The sequence below is a fragment of the Rhyacophila brunnea genome, unplaced genomic scaffold (genome assembly GCF_057557595.1).
Source record: "Rhyacophila brunnea isolate RB1 unplaced genomic scaffold, BYU_Rbru_1.0 scaffold_2, whole genome shotgun sequence".
Lineage (NCBI taxonomy): Eukaryota > Metazoa > Arthropoda > Insecta > Trichoptera > Rhyacophilidae > Rhyacophila > Rhyacophila brunnea.
This window is the reverse complement of record NW_028232859.1, coordinates 7,798,568-7,812,666: the sequence shown is the minus strand read 5'-3', so window position 1 is coordinate 7,812,666 and position 14,099 is coordinate 7,798,568. Positions and strand designations below refer to the sequence as shown.

The following is a 14,099-nucleotide window of genomic DNA, read 5'->3' as shown; positions in this document are numbered from 1 at the left end:
ATTTTAGCATAAAAACTCTTTTGAATCTTATGGTATACCTGCCTTAGATATACTTTATATAATATAGTAGGTATCAAATTCATTATATTCCATTAAAAAATAGTGATGTCAATCTTGGAAGAATAATCTGTTACCTACGTAACCTAGCAATATCTGTATTAATTCTTTTTCTGGTATTCCTCCAAGATTCATTACAACGTCAATTTATAGAGGTGTCTTTAATACAAATGCAAATTTCTATGTTATGGGAAAAAATAACTACATCAATAGAACACTTTTTTTTACATTCCTAGATATAATATTTTTAGATACTATTATATACATAGAAATTACTTAGAATTTAGATACATACTATCACACATTTTACATTCATTACATACCTACATTTTATATTATATTAATAGTGGTTTCATAATTCAACCCCAATTCTTTTTGAAATGCTTGACATTAATATATTTTTTTACCATAATAAATTAGTTGACCATTCAATTAATTTTCAACTTATAAGCATACATATTTAAATCATCAGTTTACAAATTAATTAAATAATTACTCCTTACTTAAAATTTTAATATCTGGAAATAAATAATTTGATTTGTTCTCATCATTTTGCTCAAAATATTATATTATATTCATGTAGACGCACACTCAAAAGGTGAATTTTTGTTTGATGTCATTAAATGCGATTCAGAAGGTCTGAAAACTTGTTCGTGGTTGAATAGTTTGATCGAAACACTCTACACAAACAGCAAAAATTGGACAGACGACTTTGAAATTCCACAAGCAACATTCTAGAGAAAGATTTTGATCATGCAGGTCTTTGGAAACATGCGATTTGATCCCGACACAGCGCTGAATCGCCATAACAACTTTCAGACATTCTTTGGCGCCCTTTTGCTGTTATTTCGGTGAGACGTCAGAAAGACGGGCCGCGCAGCGCCATCTTGTCCATAGTCCTCCCGCCGCCATTTCGTGGCCGCGGTGCGGTGGCTCTGGACATTTTGTTGTTTAAAGTAGACGGTGTACCGTAGCAAACTAGTTTGTCCGCAATAATATATATCGTATACACCCCGACCTGCTCCGCATATATCCCCTTATGTAATAATATGACTATGAGTTTTGGTGCATTCTTCCGGTACGTGCGTGCGTTGGGCATGTAGGGTTATGTCTGTCTTGGATTCACTTCATATTCATCACTCACTTCAGAATACATCAAAGACACACCATCAGTAACATCATCCACACTCAATTGCTCATATTCGTCAGTCATACAGCTCTTTAAGTGACTGATATTATATGTTATCTACTTTCCTAATTTTACAAATACTACAGAGAATTTGATGAAGTCCATTTATTTTCTTAATTTAGTAATTTCAGTAAATTTTTACCGACTTTCTAATTCGTGAATATTAAAATCGCATCCCAATAATCGTTGCAAAAGCACCGTGCATTAATAACATAATGCTTCTAGCATATATTTAGAATCGTTTCGGTTGAGTTTGCTGACTGAAATATGAGCATCCACGCATTAATTGGAGATTAGTTCACCGTTTCACTCGCAAAACTTGTATCGATGCAAAATGTCTGTCGCTTTTGTGGTTGTTATCTTGTCTTAGTTTCCCTGTCCACAGTCGATATATCAAAGTTTGAAGGCGATAGATAAATTAATCTACGTGACACTAATGAAAGGAATTTGCACTCGACTGTAATGAAATCATCGAGGTTACGTGACACAATTAAACACGCCTTATAGTGGGCCAACCACCGTACATTTATGGGAATCATATGACTTTTACATGACGCTCGTTGAGATAAATATTCATCTATCGGTATTAGATACAATTAAAATTTCTAGTGAAGGTATAGATTAACAAGAATATTTGAATATGTAACAAATAACTACTGTTCAAAGTTAACTTATTATTTGGTAGGATGATAATAAACGACTCCTAGTAAATATATTCATAGGTTTATCGTTTCTTAACCAAGGCTAATTTAACCCAACTAAATGTTATACGACATCACCGTTATTAATTTGGTCACCTATTTTACGGAATAACTATCAGAAAATTATTATACTGATTGTATTGATTCTCAAAATTATTTCTCTGTTTTATGTACACATATTTAAATACATTAAACATATGTATATCTTTGTTTTGAATTCAAAAGATTTCACGAGCTCGTGATAAAAATCATAATTTTATTCCCAATTGACACACCTGACCACACAATCATTGTCGATTTTCAGTTATATGAACGATTGCATCCAGTGGAATAAATTATTATTGATAACACAAATTCACATAGTCCTTCATTTAGTGGTTTACATCTAGATTTAGCCGAGTCGTGTTTAGTCCATCCAACATCTATCAACAGTCAATCAAGCGAATAAATGAGAAAATCTAATATTCCGTAATCAATTTTAGCCCTTTTATTACACTCATTAAATTAAATACATTTTCCAATTTGTATTTTCTCTCTATTTCGGTCGCTTGCTGGATCAAATTCATTTTGGAATCATATTTAATCTATGGATTACACAACCTAAACTAAACGTTGTCGATTGAAGATAGTTTCTCATTTATTAGTTGACTCGATCATCTTGACAGGGGCTACATCGAAAAATTCAACCGACCGACATCTTATAAATGTAAATGGCTCATGTAGTATCATATCATCTAGAAATATATATATATATATATAATTGTTGTTGTTCTGTATATAGGTTTTCTAGCGACCCCTTCCAAGCAACTGTTTTGGGTTTATCGTAAACATTAAATATATATATCTAACATACTGTTATCCTAAATATATATATTTATAACGAGAATGTTGTACAATGTAGACTATTTCGATTGGGCTAGACGTCATTTATTTGTTTGTTTTCTGGTATTTCTGACCCCACGATGACCCGTGTAGACTGTTAACTTTTGTGATTACTCACTATGGGATGACTATTTTCCCTTCTGTTGTCCTCGACCGGTAACTAGGTGTTTGGAAACATAGAGTTGGTGCCAGAGTCGTCCATCACCCGTCACAACAACTTTAGGAGCTTTGTTCAAGGTCTGATGCTGCTCTTCAGGTAAGGAAGACTCCACCGTCACAGGTTCCAAGCATGACATTTAACAAGCAAACTTTATTCCGCGCTTCAACAATTTTTTATGATCCGCTGACAGTTTCAAATTACAGAAAGACTTCAGTAACCACGATTCTTTATCTGGCGGCATAAGGGAGGTGAAAATATTATCAAACGTTACAGGATTACCAATGTATTCTATTCTAATTCAGTTAGATCACTAGCACCATTCTAATGATTACTTATATATATCTTCAAGTTAATATTTTCAAGGAATACTTTTTACAATCAACTATTAAACTAACTTATACAATGTATGGGTAGCAGACGACAAATTTAAAATCGCCTTGATGGTGGCCGACCTCCGCTAAGGGATGGCACAATGAGAAGAAGATTCAATGTATCTACACATAATTGACAACCTATCAAATCTAAACAAACAATTATTTATTACAAATATTTATTGTTTATTTTTACTTTTACAATTTAAAAAAAAGTGTATTTTTAATATATATATATTGCCTCGGATGAGTTGTACCCACTTGTAAAAGTATGCCGCCAGATAGAGTATTAAAGTCGACAAGCAATATTTATTTCGCTAATAAATGCTTTCTTACATTAAATTTTTACAACCTAGGCAGGTACGCTTAGCAATCAAAACAGCTGCAAATATTATAATATAGGATCATATTTCCAAAAATGCATTCGATTATTCCAATGTACCTTCTTCAACAAATAAGTTTAACTTTATTTTTATATTACGATTTTGGCGATTAAGTTTTCGAATTAATTTAGGGTCAAATTATAATTTCGAACCTTTTTTAACAATCCGTCAGTGTATTCACAAATTCATTATATCTTTTATCACAAAAAAAGATATTGCAATAATATCACATGCATAGTGTTTTTATTCTAACCGTTTTAATCACTAGGAACGGATTAACAACATAAGTAATAAATTTGTGAACACAAACCTTCATGCACATTTTGTTTTCATTTATATTTATTAATATTGTGATTTACATTATTTTAATTTAACCGCTCTAAGGCTTTTAATGTTGCACTTTTCACTTGATGTGTTTGTGTGTGTGTGTGTGTGTATTTTGAAAACATATTTGGTATGCTGCCGCTTCAAAGTTGCCAAAACAAATAATATATTAAGTAGTTTAATTTGATAATTTTTAACAAGCATATTGAATTAAATAATATAACTGTTCTTATTACAGCCAAATCTACGTAAATGATACAGCGTGCATAGAAACATCTTTGATTAATGCTCTCTACGATAATGTTGTTAATTTTTAAAATATATAATATCCGATTAATCCTGTGTAGCATTAAATTTTTTCATATTGTCCAATAGTGAAAGACAAACCTAATTCAGTAAACTCATTTGACAACAGCTGACAACATTAATAAACTATTGTTAAAAACAATATCTTGTAATTATCAAAGATTGTTAACGTAAAAAATAAACCTACGTCATTTTAGAATAATTATATTGTCAATGTCACATCACCGATTAGATATTTCTTAAAAATTGTCAATATGTATTAATCATGGATATTCAAAGTTGTCAATTTCATAGAGTTCACTCAATATATTAATGGACTAGTTAAAAAAAACAGTATGCTTAAAGCAATATCTTAATTATTATGATAATATTTTTTTCTAATTATATTATATTTGTTTATTTAATCTAATTTAAATACTACGTACTATTATTATAATATGTCCATAGTATCTTAACTGTCCGAATAAAAAGTCATTTAACTTTTAGTCTTTGTGAAATACAGTTTGCTTCGTTGACATGATAAAAACAAGATTTAATAATCTATAAAAGAACTTCGGATGCAGTCATAGCTTTTTGTGAAATAAGTTTGATATTTGAAAGACTAGTCTCATTTCAATCATTGTTCAGCTTCATTTTTAAGCTCTCATAGAAGCAATTAGTAATTTATTCATAAGAGTTGTTTTAAATACACTATGTTCTATAACGTGTTTTGTGAATGTGTGAACATTAGATGTGCGACGGGGGAGTCGTGGCCAAGCATCATGCTGTCGTGCCTCAAGGACAGGCCGTGCGACCCGAAAGCCAACAAACCCGTCGGAGAGATGTGCGGCTCCACCCTCGCCTACGCCTATTTCGTGTCCTTCATTTTCTTCTGTTCCTTTCTTGTGAGTGCCCATGAACATTTCTCATCAACTAAAGGCCGGATGCAAATATGTCATTAATAAATTAACCTAATTAATTTATAATAGTATTAGCTGAATCTCTTGAAAAGATTAAATCAACCAAGATAAATGGCATCTTTGAGAAACGCATAATGTTAACATCTGTCAAAACTATCATACATATTATTGTGCATGGAATTCAAGTGAATATAATATTTCATTTATTTGTACGTGACATAAAACTAGCCAGAGTTTCAATTGAAATTCAAACGAAATACAACACTATACTCATTCGAAATATGTGCACAATACTATTATTTTGACAGCTGTCATTTGCGTTTCTCAATTCTGGCACTATCAGTGTGTCGCCGCAGAATAAACGGCCGGCTAACGTTATGTAGCAGTTTAGTATCACTAAGCATCTGGCCCTAAATGATATTTACTAGATTACCATAGAAATCAAACGGTCAATATTCTGTATGTGAAAAGTTAACTTGCAAAAATGGCGGTTTGAAATATGTATGTTCAGTTTTTCTCACTTACATGTGAAAAAAAATTTGCCAAACATTCAATTAATTACTATAAAATAATATTTATAAATAATAAACTATCTTTTTTGTGACAATGTAATATTCTTTATTGATCATACATAATTTTATATTAACACCTCAGAGAAATATAATTATAACTAAAATTTTGAGAGATCCTGACACCAGTTTGTAATAAAATTAAGGTAATTAATACTTTGATTTAAAATACAAGAGCCGACTGCCAAAAAATGTACCCAATTATTTAGAAAGCACTTCAGAGAGAATTGTAAAAACTATAAAAACTACTAGATAGTTAATTTCGTCGTAATTAGATATAAGCACATGGGTGCGAATCCCAGGGGTGTGGGTTCGAATCATGCTGTGTCACATTTTTTTTGAAAAGATTTTTTTCTAGTGGTTATATGTATATTTCTCTGAGGTGTTTTCCAATTACATGATGTGTATATTTGTAAATTATTGACAAAATAAAAATTGTTATTGTGTAATTTCTCCAGATGTTGAATCTGTTCGTTGCTGTCATCATGGACAACTTTGATTATCTGACTCGAGACTCTTCGATTCTTGGAGCACATCATCTTGACGAGTTTGTCAGAATATGGGCAGAGTACGATCCAAATGCAACGTAAGTGTTTGAGACAATACCAAAGATGTTAAAGAGAAAATTCTTCTATAAAGACGATACCTTAACATAATAAGAAAGTAATAGTAATGAGAAGTACCCCTTAGTCAGGCATCCATTGCTTGTTGTGTAGAGAAATGGATGAAATAAGAGAAAGACTCCATCTTATATATGCACCATCTGTGGAAAATACTTTTTACTTTGCATAATTACTAAGATAAATGAACACACCATTATGAATAAATAATTATAAATTAGCTTACATATGTCGGACGTCCTAGAGAAAAGTGTTAGAAGTCAAATGTAGTACATGAAAGAGAAAAGAAAATCGTAGTAGATTTTTGGGTTTCCGCCGTGTGTCCTTCTTCCTTCTTTACTTGACGTTACGGGCTCATTGCAGAGGCCATTATCAAGAGATGTACATACTTACTTAATTATAATTTTCGTTAAGATAAAATTATCATTTTATCCTGAAATAAATTGTAAAATGAAAAAAAAATTCTATGAGATATGCAATGTATCAAAGAAATTGCAAAACTATCTTTTTAAATAAAGAATGTTCATGAATGACGATAAAGTTCATGTGTAAAGATATTCATTTACATTGCTAATTTGATTTGCTACATAGTAAGTCACCATTCAGGCAAAAGTCACCAACTCAAAAAACATTATTTCTATTCAGTTATGACTTCATCAGTTTGTATACAATGGTTAATGTTCACCGAACCCATTTATCTTTGTCTGGACTAGGCATTAAGATAGAAAATGATAGTTTTTTACTTTTACTGCAATATAAGGTTTTCTCTTTAAATTGCTGTTTCAGAAATTCCGGAAAAGTTATATTCGGTAGTTGTAATTGTATTCACATCTTATTTCAGGGGCAAAATTCATTACTCAGAGATGTACGACATGCTGAAGAACATGGACCCTCCTCTAGGTTTCGGAAACAAGTGTCCGAACAGACTGGCATACAAAAAACTCATCAGAATGAATATGCCGCTGGACGCAGAGGGGAAGGTCAACTTCACAACGACTCTGTTCGCGCTCATCAGAGAAAATCTTAGCATTAAAATGAGATCAGGTAATGTGACTGATTTTTATTAAAATTTGAGTGTTTTAATTAAAATTCCAGGGTGACCAAATGAAGGCCATCAAACGTGAAGTTGATTGAAGTCATTATCTAATTGAGGATCATATAATTATTCCAGCGGAGGAAATGGACCAGGCGGATAGTGAGCTTCGAGAAACGGTGAGCCACATATGGCCCCTGCAAGCCAAGAAGATGCTCGACCTCCTAGTTCCTAAAATGGATACGCTGAACGCCGGAAAGCTAACCGTCGGCAAAGTGTACGCCGGCCTTCTCATCCTAGAAAGTTGGCGGACGACACGCTTCGGCCAAGTCGAACCCACCGGCATCCCGGTTAGTCACAATCCACCGTTCTTTGCTCGCAGACTTCTCTCCTTCCTTCTTTTACCTTATTAATAACAACAGACTTCACACATTCGGTATAAACGTTATTTTTTTATAATTTTCATCGTCCAGAATATCTTACTCACTAATGTTATAATTATATAGCACGCAATTTTCTTTATAAATAACTTTCACTGATATTACAAAATATACGCGAGCAGTTTAGCGGTAGTAATTCAACAAATGTTTCCGAGACATTTTAATCATCAAATTTATTTCGGCAATCAACAATTTGTGATATTGTTGAACATTTGTACTTACTCTTTTTAAAATTAATAAAATAAATTAACTTACCATTTCGTTATGATTTAATTTAAAAACAGGATAATTATTTGGGTATATTTTGATTGTATTATTTTATAAATTAAAAGGATTGATAATCCAAAGTACCTAATTAAAATGATTTAGGTACCTACTTTAATACATTTAACTGAGAAAAGTGGTTTTAAATTCCTTTATAAGTCGAAATCTATTTATATGTTTGGTGGTATAACGATGGTTGATTACGATGAATTTAAAAAAAGCTTTGTAAAGTATGCGGCAAAGAACATAATACATATTTATAAAATCTTTAGATAATTATATTTCTAACGTAAAATTAGCGTTCAAATTTTTAATTTATGAGTGGAAGTATAAAATAGTGTGTAATATAGCCAATCGTGTATTAAATTAATTTTGAGTCAAATTAATGTTGTTACGAACCTACTTCGATTAAAATACCGGCCATATTGTGTGTTCTAATTAATGTTGCCAGTAAACAGAAATTATTAATTGAATTATTTATTATTGATTTAAAATGTGTGTAGGATGTTGCATAATACTAACGACTGTGACGTTTATAGAAGCCCCGTGTAGTGTAATAATTAAAGATGTCCGTGTAGTTATTGGTAGATGTGTGTCATATGTCCCACAATAGGATTTAAGTTGAACGCAGAGATTTAGTTTACCGATAATAAACGGATTGAGTCAGATACGTTATTGAAACTGGCAACACGCAGAGCTTTTTTATGGTATCTTTTTTAGTTTAAACATCATCTCGGAATCTGAGTTGTACCTCTACCTATATTCATATGACTCCTAGACAAATCGCGAGTGGAGAACTACATGGTTCTAAGTGTTTGTCCTTGGAGAAACAAAAGTAACAATGAGTCAGCTTAGAATACTACTTCATTATTGGGTTTGTTTTTTCAAGGACGAACACTTAGAACCTTGTAGTATTAGGGTCGCGAAATCCATACATTAAATTATATAAATTAAAGGATAAATCGAAAACAACTTACTATATTTGCAACTGTTGTTTGAAAAAAACTTTGCAAACTCAGTATTAGATCCTCGACTTTCAGACAAAATTATGGGGTATAATTTAACTTTATTCCTAAGTTTTGAAATATTTTTACAAAAATAATTACGTGCCTGCAATGCTTTATTCCCTTAAACACCACAGTGGAGTGGAGTAGTGGCATAGCGCCTGTCTCTAAAGTGGTGCATCGGGTTTGACTCCCTTGTTGTTTTTGTTCAATGTGTTATTGATCCATAGCAAAGAACCAATGGTTTACATGAATGCCCAACAATCATTCTTTGTAAAAAAAAATGTCTCTTTAGAACCAAAACCTTGTGGAGGTCTATATACTTTACTTTGAAGCAAAAGTGGTAATTTACTTTTATCTTAATGTTAATGAAACTGTTATTATTAAATCAGAGATTGATCGGTTTAATTCTAAAAAGCTTTGTATGTTGCCAGTAATGAAAATAGTGCCCCTTTCCCATGGGAATTTCCCTACACCGGAATGTTTGCGTGTTTCAGGCGTTTGCTGGCAATAATAGCCCATCGGCGAATCAGCCGGTAGTACCCATATTTAAATACCTACAAAATCAGAATAATTTTTCTTTTATCTTAAGCTTTTTACTCATTCATTATATTATTATAACTACCTAACATTTTTGCACTTGTAACGAAGAAATTAGATTTTCTTATTTGAAAATTTTCGACGCTATTTATTTTATATAAATACGCATCTTGTTACAAACTCATACAAAATTATGTCCATATATATATTTTTAGTCATTTTAGGTGCAGAAGATATTTCTTTTTTATTATTATTACTGGTAACTCTGCTATGTCGACTTTCATAATTTTATTGTCTTAATAAAATATGTGAAACACTTTGTTACAACATAATAATATGAACTATTTCATTATTATTACAACTCAAAATATCAGTAAAGCTTTTTAAACCTAATAGAGATGGACATTTTTATATTGAAGAAATGTTGACAAGTTTTAGAAATCATACAATACCATATTCCCACCTTGGTCCGACATTGTCCAAACTCATAATAGGTATATGTAATGTACCTAAGTACTGACTGCAATTTCATTTAATTAAATAAGTTGTTAATCCTGTAATAAATGTCCTTAATAATTCGAAAATTTATACCGATATCCATGGTGATCTGTTAACTACTTGTAACCTAAATTCTTGTTAACTGATTACTCGTAACCAAGAAGACGATTATTAAAACTGAATAAAATAATGAATTTTGAAGAAATAAATCTATTCTTGATTTTGTAATGTATTCAATACTTTTTATTTTATTCAGTGTTATGCGCAAAGCAGTGAAAACGGTGGTTACGAGCAGTTGGTAATAACAAAGATTTGGTTACAAATAGTCAACATTAATAATTGATTTTACGATTATGTATTGTGAAAAAAAAACGATTTAGAGAATAAAAATATTCACATTGATAATTTTATTATTAACCTATAAATATTTTTTATTGTCGATTTAATCTATATCTTGTATTGTGCAGAGTTATCATTAATCATTCGTAGTTCAACATAATTTTACTCTTTAATTGCGTTTTTAGGATTATAAGTAGACATAAAAACTATAGAATAACCATTCAATATTTTTATCAAAATATCTTACAAACGTGAGGTTTCCAATCCTAATTGATTAATCTATGATTTTATTGTAGTTTTTCCGTAGACATTTTTCATTATTTACATCCCTACTTTATATGGGTAGGTACTGTAGATATAATATAGTGTCTTCTTTTACCTCTTTTAATTTGGATCTAATTTTCTTTTTATGACAAGCTTTAACTATTTCCATTTTTCCAAAGCATTCGCTTCATATGAAATTATCAATAACTTTTTCCGAATATCTTAGAATCCACACCAAAAAGAAAAACTCTGCCAATATAATAAATATTTTTACATATATTTATGGACACATTGGATGATACTGTTCCATAGTTTTTAAATAGCAAATTTAAATTTCAAATTAAATCAAAAAATATCAGCTTACGTGTTCATTGATAGAATTGAATTGAAAGTGTGGTTGATAGTGGAAATTAATTAAAAGTTGAACGAAAATGAGTCAATTATAGAAAAACATATATTAAAATACTTCTGTCTCTTGCTTACCTTACTAGATTTGGCAAACGCAGTTATAACGTAACTGTAATTTTAACTTAAATTTAAATAAGTTTTATTTTACTTTATATACCATAAAACATATTCTTGTTTCAGAGATACAATTTGCTAACATTGTCAGTGAATAGTATATTAATGCCTTCTTAGATTTTGATCTATCGGATTGTCAATTTTATCTTATAGTATTGATATTTTTAATGAATGCACCCGTAGGTTTTTCAAACTATTTTTTTTGTATCGTCTAATTATTGACCTTCCATTTGTTGAATGACTTGAACATCTTTATAAGCATGATCTCTCGTTGAAAGTTGAATTTTATCCGTAGAGTCTTTTGATAAGGTAATTAATTTACATCCCATTGTAATATGATTGTAAAAAATTGGCTGTGTAGATAGCAAGCATTTATGTTCTATATCATTACGTCTCAATAACAATATATTAATTATTCTTTCACAATTGAAATACTTGTAAATAATTTTTACAATTAAATTTTCCACAATAATATATTATAATAAATGAAATGTTACATAAATGCTTGATTTTTCTTTTGATTCTTTATGTACTTTTGATATTAATTATTTGATGACTTTATTACTACTTTTCTAATTTAACATTATGATGAAATCTATAAACTATTTGCATCATGATTAAATTTAATCCACAGTTTCTCAAATTGATACTTTTTGGAGAGGCATAATAATTTATTTTGTTGAAAGAATGCCCTGAATATTTTCTTTTTATTGAATTATTACTTAATGCCATTTATACTTGTAATGAATTTCCTTTCTAAAGTTGGCACTGCTTTTCAACCTTTCATCTATGAATCTGAATGCTTATTCTTATATTTCCGAATGTTTCTAAATCTTTCGACATCTAACCTGATATATTTCATGATATTCACTGTACAACAAAGGCAAGACGCTTGATCATAAAATTGCTTGCAGTAATCTTGTTCCCGACACATCTTCCAAAACTAATCACTTCTATCACCGACTGCAATTTCTATAATTTAGCAGCTTTATACAAAGCGAACAGACTTATACTTAAATACATCTAAACTAAATCGACCCACAAATATTGCACAGGTTTAGTAGGTACTTGACAACTTTTCACAAGTATTTCATAGATAATTAGCGGCTTCTTTATATACACGAATATAAGCAAAATTCTTAAATTAAGCCTATTTATTAGTTGTGTCGTCCTGTGCGAGTTTTAAAACACATTTTTTTCAATAGTATATTATAATATTATCACACATGAAAGATTATCTATAGAAATATTTTTCTACAGCTCAAAGGTTAATTGTGTTTGTTTTGATCAGTAATGTTATTATATAAATATAAACTTAACAAAAACTTTTTTCAAGGAAAGAATTTTCATTAGACGCAATCAGATTTTGATGTACTTATAATTATTATTCTAATATTGAAACTTTCACTCGCACTCAAGCAAGACTGCAACAAAATTGTTGATATTATTTCTGTATACATATTGTAATAATATGCATTTAGTAAGTGAAAAACAAGTTTCTTTTTTTTATTTAGTTTAATAACTGTCAGCCTAGATGTCCCTAGTATTTCTCTTATGACAGTTTCCTAGCGGAAGTACCTACTATACGTCACGTTCAGTATCGCAAGCTTAGGGTCGATCATTTCGTTAAGCTGGTCAGTCAAAATAGACATAGTGATGAGGTTAACCTTAAATCAGTCCGGTGTGCGTAAAAATCGCCATCGTTCCGATATTTGAGACGATGTACGCCGCACTTAGCAGAAGGCGTCGTTCTTTAACTGCCTGCTGGACATGGCTGCCGGTTTGGGAGGGCCGGGGGGCTCTCGGGCCGGCTCATTGTCGACGGAGGCCCCCGTCATGGCCCCCGTAGCCGCCCTTATGCCGGAGAAGCCAGAAGAAGGTCCACAGCCACTGACATCTCTCTCCAGGCGCAACACCGTCCGCAACCGATCGCTCAGGTAATTATTTCCATCACATATTACACTATTTAAATAGACTGTGAATAACGTAACAGAATATTGACTGCTCATTTAAATTGTCAAGCAATTATATCAACACTCACAAATAATTTCAACTCTCTTATATACAGAAACGTCACCTTTAATATTTTTACTGTGTTCAAACTTAATACCAATATAATATGGAAAATTATTGTTTGAGGATACACTGTAAATATATTGTTGATATACAGTACTCTCTCAGTAATCCGCCACCCCAAAAACCAGACAAGTGTCCAATTAGTGAAAGCGGCGGATTAAAGTGCATACATACAAAACATGGCAAAAATTAAAACAGGTGTTTCGTAAAAACGGTTTTTTTTGAGAAATTTGTACTCGCAAATTATGGTTTTATTTATAATCAAAATCAAGTATTTACTAAATTATACATATTTATAAACTAAGTTTATTAACTAAATATTAAACAGTAAATCACTTGACACAACCAGTAGTTCAGTGAGGCAGATATTCTTGAATGGCTTAGGATTCCTGGCTTTCCCTATGACCAAGAGCTTCAGTTTGTGTGTCCCGGTTGCATTGGAGCACGGCATAATTGTGACGCGGTCCTTGGGCACTTTCCTTACTTTCTTGTCATCTTCGATGAACGTATGTTTTATGAAGGAAAAGTTTCCAAAATAAACCCGTCTCATCTGCATTGTATACTTGCACGCAGCGGACTACTGAATTTGACAATCGAATATCGGCGAATTATAGAGCTAGATTTTGTGCTTTCAACGATTAAAAATAACGGCAGATTA

General features: G+C 31.3%; 1 protein-coding gene across 1 annotated transcript in view; it reads left to right on the top strand.

Annotated features, from left to right (window-relative positions):
• The window catches only part of cac (calcium voltage-gated channel subunit cacophony), a 106,754-nt gene that overhangs the window by 78,039 nt on the left and 14,616 nt on the right, over positions 1-14,099 (top strand). The window contains exons 30-35 of the mRNA XM_085947721.1: positions 2,994-3,085; positions 5,104-5,257; positions 6,300-6,427; positions 7,303-7,505; positions 7,633-7,844; positions 13,106-13,302. Coding sequence (XP_085803847.1) covers positions 2,994-3,085; positions 5,104-5,257; positions 6,300-6,427; positions 7,303-7,505; positions 7,633-7,844; positions 13,106-13,302 — 986 coding nt within the window. The remainder of the gene's footprint in view (positions 1-2,993; positions 3,086-5,103; positions 5,258-6,299; positions 6,428-7,302; positions 7,506-7,632; positions 7,845-13,105; positions 13,303-14,099) is intronic.